Source organism: Cebus imitator, unplaced genomic scaffold, assembly GCF_001604975.1.
Source record: "Cebus imitator isolate Cc_AM_T3 unplaced genomic scaffold, Cebus_imitator-1.0 Scaffold110, whole genome shotgun sequence".
Classification (NCBI taxonomy): domain Eukaryota; kingdom Metazoa; phylum Chordata; class Mammalia; order Primates; family Cebidae; genus Cebus; species Cebus imitator.
Window position 1 is genome coordinate 5,892,686 of NW_016107425.1, and position 7,343 is coordinate 5,900,028.

General features: G+C 31.5%; 1 protein-coding gene across 6 annotated transcripts in view; it reads right to left on the bottom strand.

Moving 5' to 3' along the window:
- Window positions 1-7,343, bottom strand: part of LNPK (lunapark, ER junction formation factor) — a 69,375-nt gene that overhangs the window by 17,206 nt on the left and 44,826 nt on the right. For all 6 annotated transcript variants that reach the window (XM_017538269.2, XM_017538274.2, XM_037741917.1 and 3 more), the window contains exon 9: window positions 1,944-2,156. In XM_017538269.2, coding sequence (XP_017393758.1) covers window positions 1,944-2,156 — 213 coding nt within the window. The remainder of the gene's footprint in view (window positions 1-1,943; window positions 2,157-7,343) is intronic.

Consider the following 7,343-nt stretch of genomic DNA (forward strand, 5'->3'; position numbering starts at 1 on the left):
AAAAAAAAAAAAAAAAAAAAAAAATTCCATAAGCTAAGTTATTGGTTTATTTGTGCTAACAACATTCAATTATTATCATCAAGAAATAAACTTGAATTCAGACATGGTCATCCCTCATTATCAGATTTTCAACTTGAATAAGCAAGCCAAATTAGATTTGGAAAGCATTTAAGCCAACTTAACTTTTGTTAGAGTATTTTACTTCTACATATTTAAAGTGAACATACCCACAAAAGAATCTGGATACATGAAATAACAGATTTCATAAAAATATCTTAAAGCTCTTACACATGCATCTTTATATTCATGCTGTTCTAGACAATGGTAATTAATACAAACATCAAAAGCAATCATTGTAGGAATACTGGTCATTTTTACACAGCTTGGCAAATTATCAAGTACCTGCTGGTTATTAATTTTCAAACATATGGGAGCCCTGTGGTAATACATGTTAAATTGATTCTCTTCCACAAATATGGCATAAAGAAAAAATTAATTATTAATCTTCTTTATAATAAATTATTTAACTCATTCACATCTTTGGCAATGTACAATTTAAACATAGTCACACAGAAACTAATTAAAAATTTTAGTAAAACATGTTATATTTACACGATCATAAAATCTAGGCTATTATTCCTTCTATAGCCCTATTCCTACATGGGCAATACAGTTTTTATTACTATAGATTGTAAACTTTTTTCTTAAAATAAGTTAGATATAAAAATGTATATAATCCATACATTCGCACCTAAAAAAGTTATTTCATTAAATAACCAGGAATCTCTATTTACAAATCATGGGTATCTTAAATCCACCAGATAACAACTGAAAGATTAGTAATTTTCAATCAATTTAACTTTTCTCATTTTATAAAATATATGGCTGCCTTAAGTATTGTCATTATATATCAAATTTAAAAGTATTATTTTACATAACTATTTTTAAAGTTTTAAGATTTGCATACATTTCATTTATAGTCAGTATTCTTAATTTGCTAGTAAATAAACAGTTTTTTAGTTTTCTAAAATCTTACACTGCATTTTTGAAGGAAAAGAAAAACATCTACTGTACTAAGTAACATTTCTATTTTTTATTGATTTTACTACACAAATGCTCTGGTTACCTGATATCAGCTACTACCTAGCCTCAAAATCCTTATAAATTATATATCAGTAATTAGTCATGAAATAAAAAAGTAATCTACATTAGAATTAAATAATCTAAAAAAAATTTACTATCACATTCAACAATATGACTTGTAAATCTACATCAAACAATGTGATCTGCACTAAAGCAATGGACTTCCATGCCCCAATCACACTCCAAAAGAAACTGCAGGGTACTATAGTCTATTACGCTTCAGAATGGGATCTTCCTCTAGAGATCCACCACAGTGAAAAGAGAATCTATGAAATAAAGAGAATATATTCATTTAATAGAACTTTATAAAGTATCAGAAAATACTAAAGTTCTATGCCCATATTAACAAAAGTAATATTGTATACCACAATATAAGAGTATTATTCCTAAAATATGTTGTCATGTTTAAAAATATATGTACGGAGTTTAGCCAAAAAACATGAATGCATTCCAAAAGTGTTTTCTTCTATCCCCATTTTATATAAATCTGGAGGCATTCTAAAGTTGAATATAAAAAGATATGCTATACTGTTGACTACAGAATACTACTACAAAGTTTTATTGCCATTTAAACAAAGAAGCCATAACAGTTAAATGAGCTCAAGAAATAGGTTTCAGTATCACAAGGTGCCAGCTGTAAAGAGTTATGGCTAATTGAATATGGAACTCCTGCTTAATCAGATAACTGCTCTGCTATTTTCAAATGAAATGCCATTTCCATACCATCTGAAAATGGCCCGTTTTATTGGTAACCAGAGAAAACAATATAAACTGTAAATAACATTAAGTGCTCTGTTTACCCATTCCAGGCACTGAAGTAGCAGGGGATCCAAGATGTCTTGGTAACACATTTGATGGTAGTGCTGGAGTAACAGTCCTTTCTGGGGGTCCACCAGGGGCAGAACTGTCCTTTGGTGGTCCAGGAGATACTGGAACTTGTGGAGGAGGGCCCTGGTTAGGACTTGCTGGTGTTGGAGAAAGGTTTCTTTGAGCTGCAGTTCGCTGACGAATCTCTGAGAAGAGTTAAGTATATACTAGACTTAATTTCCAATATATCATATTAACCAATATCACAAACAATTTATATTTACTAAAATTTTGCATCTCCAAAAAGCATTGTAGTTTCAAAGCTGCTTATAAGAAATCTATAAAATGTGACATTGAAAACAAAGTACTATATTTCTGAACTTACAGTTCAACTGTACATCTTTACACAATAAGCTGTGATCTAAGTGTAGCTACTGATACCACTTTTCAAAATAAATTCAGTAAAATAAAATCACCCAATTATGTGTCATGTCTTTTTACAGCACTCTTCCTAATTATGATAAAGGAAAGAAAGCTTATCAGAATTAGTGAAAACTCCAAACTGCAGAGTTGTTTTTCAAGATTTAAAAAACTAAAAACTAAGAGATAAGTGAATAAGTATATTCTGGAATATCAAAGTAATTAAGTAGTCATGAGAAAGTATTTTTGCTATTAGGTACCATTTCCATTCTCCTTTATGATATTGCTATCCTGTTGGCAAATTTGTCCTGGCCAAAACATTCAATAGATCTACTCTGTATAAATAACATTTCATCATTAATAAATCTTAGCTTATAGTTGCAGAAATTACAAGATTCTCTGTAACAGAGTTCAGCTAACATGTCAAATCCAGACTGCCGCCTGCTTTTGTAGTTTTATTAGAACACAGCCCCACTCTTTTGTTTACATATTGTCTATGGCTGCTTTAGAAGAGTAGAGTAGTGGCAACAGAGACCATATGGCTCTCAAGGCAATTTAACTATATTTACTATCTGCTCTTTACAAAGGAAGTTTCATGACACGTACTCAGTAACATAAAATTAAACTCTATTATTCTCCATTACCACCAATATTTTCCTTGAATGTCAGTGTTAAGATTTCACTTAAAGAAGCCTTTGTAATTTTTCAATTCTACCTATCACATTAAATTATCACAAATCCCGAATTAGTGGGCTGAAACTAAAGAAGTTTTTTCATGAAAGTTCATTGCACTAAAATTACAGCTCTAGTGTCAAACCTTAGTTCATCACAATCTAGTCTACCAGCTAAGAACAAGGGCCCTGAAGTCAGAAGCATTTGGTTGGAATCCTGGCTCTGACTACTTGACTTCAGATGGGTTACTCAACTATGATAAACCTGTTATTTTATCTGTAAAATTAGGATAATAATATTAACTAATATAATTGTTAGGAGGATTAAATATGATGTCTATAAACTGACAGCTCACATTTACTGAATACTTACTATTTCAGATGACACTGTTTTTATACAACTAAGTATTTTCAAATGATTTTAGCTAAAATTCCTGGGACCAACTAATTTTCCACTGGTTCACAGTTTAGTCTTTAACCATGCCATTGCAATAATAAATTACAAGCACAGTATCATTATAAAAATGGAAACATCTTTATATTTTGTTATTTTCCATGCAATTTATATAGAAATTCAGCTGTTACATGAACAAACCATATCCTAACATCTGCAAATTGGCTGCTAACTTTATTTTTTACTCACAAGAAGTACCTTAATAGGTGGTTGCATATTAGGGAAAACCATTAAATGCTGCAAATGGTACTGAGATCAACAAAATCATATTAGGATTCGATAATTTAAATTGCTAATTTAAAATTAAGGTATCAAATACTGTAAATCATTTTTTAGCCAACTTTCAGGTAAAGCATAACTCAAAAAGTGATACTTTTCTTCCAGATAAATAGAAGTTTAGCATATATTAGACTTTATTAAAAGCAGCTATTATCCTTCCTCTTCACAAACTTGAGACTACTTCCTCTAAATGTGCATTTACCCAGTGAAAATTACCTGAAATGCTTTTACTATTACCAGTACACTATCGAAAGGCGACTAGCTAACAAAGGACACTATGTCAAGCATTCCATAAAAGAGACATACCTTAATAATTCTAAATCTAAATTTAGGGAGCGGGGAAAAATGTTATAGCAGAGTCACAAAGGGGAGAAAATGTAGTCTCGTCATTTTCAAAGGAAAAGCAAGTAACAAGGGTTACAATATCTTCAATAGTTTAAAATAGTTACCAACAAGGTACAAATCTATTATTTGGCAAAACATTATAAAATATTCTGGTAGTCTCAGTTTAAAATATCTCAGATTCCTCTACTTTTAACTATTTGTGTTTCATAAAGTTTTCTATTACTCTAAAAAGTTTCCAGTACTCAACATATTGGATATATTCAACATTTTCTGCCTTAAATGTAAGAAAGAAAACCCCTAAAGAGCCACCAAGCATTCCACAGGAATCTGGCAAAAATTCTCAACTGGAGTATGTTTTAACATCCTCATCAATGATCAATGACCCAACAAAAATCATACTGAGTATGAGGACATGGCTATATTAGGTTTAAATTCAAAATGAAGCAAATAAACCCATTAACCAACTTCTTTTCAAAGAGGTTATAAAGGGTTATGAATAAAGGTTGGTTAGTAGGTACAAAAATATAGTTTGATAGGAGAAATAAGAGCTAGTGTTTGACAGTACAGTAGGGTGACTACAATTAACAATAATGTGTCATTCAAAATAACTAGAAGAGAAGAACTGGAATGTTCTTAGCATAAACAAAAGAAATGTTTGAGGTGATGGATATCCCAGTTACCTTGATTTAACCATTATAAATTGTATGCAAGTATCAAAATATCACATTACCCCAAAAATATGTACAATTACATATCAATTAAAAATGAAACAAATAGAATCCAAATGATATATTTTTAAAACGACTATATTAAACAGAAGCTTAAATTAATGATAAAACAGCATAGCTATGCAAAGCAAAGACTCTGGAATCAAATGGTTATAATTTTAGCTCTACCCTGTTTACCTTTTCCAAGTTGATGGCATCACTCAGTTTAGTTTTCTCATAATGTGAATACTTATCTCTTATTGTTGTTGTAAAGATTAAATGAGAAAATCAAGACAAAGGGCTTAGCCAGAGCACATTCAAAGTACTTAATAGGAAACAACTATTAGCAGAAATAGTGCACATCTAAAGGTTCCAACAATTATAATAAATCAAAAGCTAGGCAATCTAGAATTTCTAAGACAATTATTTTAAATATATAATTTACACATTTAATATTTTCCTAAAGTTATTTGTGAACACATTTAAATGTGTAACTTCACAATTTATATAAAAATTTAAATGTATAACTCATTTGCTATTAAATAATATTGGGATGAATGCTTTATAATACAAATACTCAACGCTTAACTTATCAGATTTTTAAAATACTGACTCTTTTTAGGCTGCTAGAAGGTTTGTCTTTGTTCTGCTGTCAAGCCATAGTAGGAAGAACACCATACATTAAGAGGCCTGGATTTTCATCCTTGCTATTAGTACTAGTTGCTTTATTATTTCCATAGGTTATTGGAGAACAGGTGGTGGTTGGTTACATGAGTAAGTTGTTTAGTGGTGATTTGTAAGATTTTGGTGCACCCATCACCTGAGCAGTGTACACTGCACCCTATTTGTAGTCTTTTATCTTCCACCCCCCTGCTTCCCACCCTTCCTGAGTCTCCAAAGTCCATTGTGTCATTCTTAACCCTTTACACCCTCATAGCTTAGCTCCCACTTATGAGTGAGAACATACGATGCTTGGTTTTCCATTCCTGAGTTACTTCACTGAAAATAATAGTCTCCAATCTCATCCAGGTTGCTGTGAATGCCATTAATTCATTATTTTTATGGCTGAGTAATATTCCATCATATATAGATTTAATCATTATAAATTGTTATAATCATTATAAATTGTATACAAATATATATATCACAGTTTCTTCATCCACTCATTGACTGATGGCATTTGAGTTGGTTCCACATTTTTGTGATTGCAAATTGTGCTGCTATAAACATGTAAGTGCAAGTATCTTCTTCATATAGACTTCTTTTCCTCTGGGTAGATACTCAGTAGTGGGATTGCTGGATCAAATGGTAGCTCTACTTTTATTCTTTAAGGAATCTCCACACTGTTTTCCATAGCAGTTGTACTAGTTTACATTCCCACTAGCAATGTAGAAGTGTTCCCTGTTTACCACATCCACGCCAACAACTACTATTTTTTGATTTTTTTATTACGGCCAATCTTGCAGGAGTAAGGTGGTTTCGCATTGTGATTTTGATTTGCATTTGCCTCATCATTAGTGATATTGAGCATTTTTTCACGTTTGTTGGCCATTTGTATATTTTCTTTTGAGAATTGTCTATTCATGCTCTTAGCCCACTTTTTGATAGGGTTGTTTTTTTCTTGCACTTTATGTGAACTAAAATCCCACTAGGTTCCAAATTTCCTTAATATAAGATTGTTGGCAAAACTACAAAGGCAACATTCATATTTTTCCTAGCACTGGTCAAAGGCTTTCTGAACTACTGTGTCCAGTTCTAAGACTCATAAGAGAAAATTTCAATAAATAGAATTTTAGTAATGAAGGTGGGGGAAATCTTTAAGCCTATTCACATATGCAGATGTGGAAACTCTTAGACTTAGGGTAAGTTTTGCTTTTTATAATTGTGAAAAAAAATTATACTATAGTATAATTTCATACTATAGTACTATAGTTAAGGCACAGGGGTATATTCTCAGGTGAATTTCTGTTGTTTTCAGTTCTGTATTTTTTTTAACTTATTTGAATGTATTTCCTTTAAATAACCAAAATAATGAAGACATCTCTTCCTTCTACTTTCAAAATTTTCTGAAGTCCATATTCCCTGTATCTTCTATTCATATTCACTCATACTAAGCTGCTCCAAATTCAGCTTCTACCCTATTTCTCTACTAAAATTGTACTCTCAGTTGGTCAATGTCTTTTTATTGATAAAAATGACTCTATAACCTCTTCCTTCCTACAGAGGCAAAGCTTTTTGAAAAACAAAACAAAACTTATCTGCATTTCACTTCTTAATTCAACTCAATCTGGTTTTTGTGCTCCTTTTCAGCTACCACAGTACTACCCACCACTGAAAGTATCATTGCTTTGGTCACCAACAATATTATGATACCACTACTAATGTTGCATTATCCTAGCTATTCCTTATTAAATCCCTATTTTCCTTTTTTTTTTTTTTTTGAGACGGAGTTTCACTCATGTTACCCAGGCTGGAGTGCAATGGCGCGATCTCGGCTCACCACAACCTCCGCCTCCT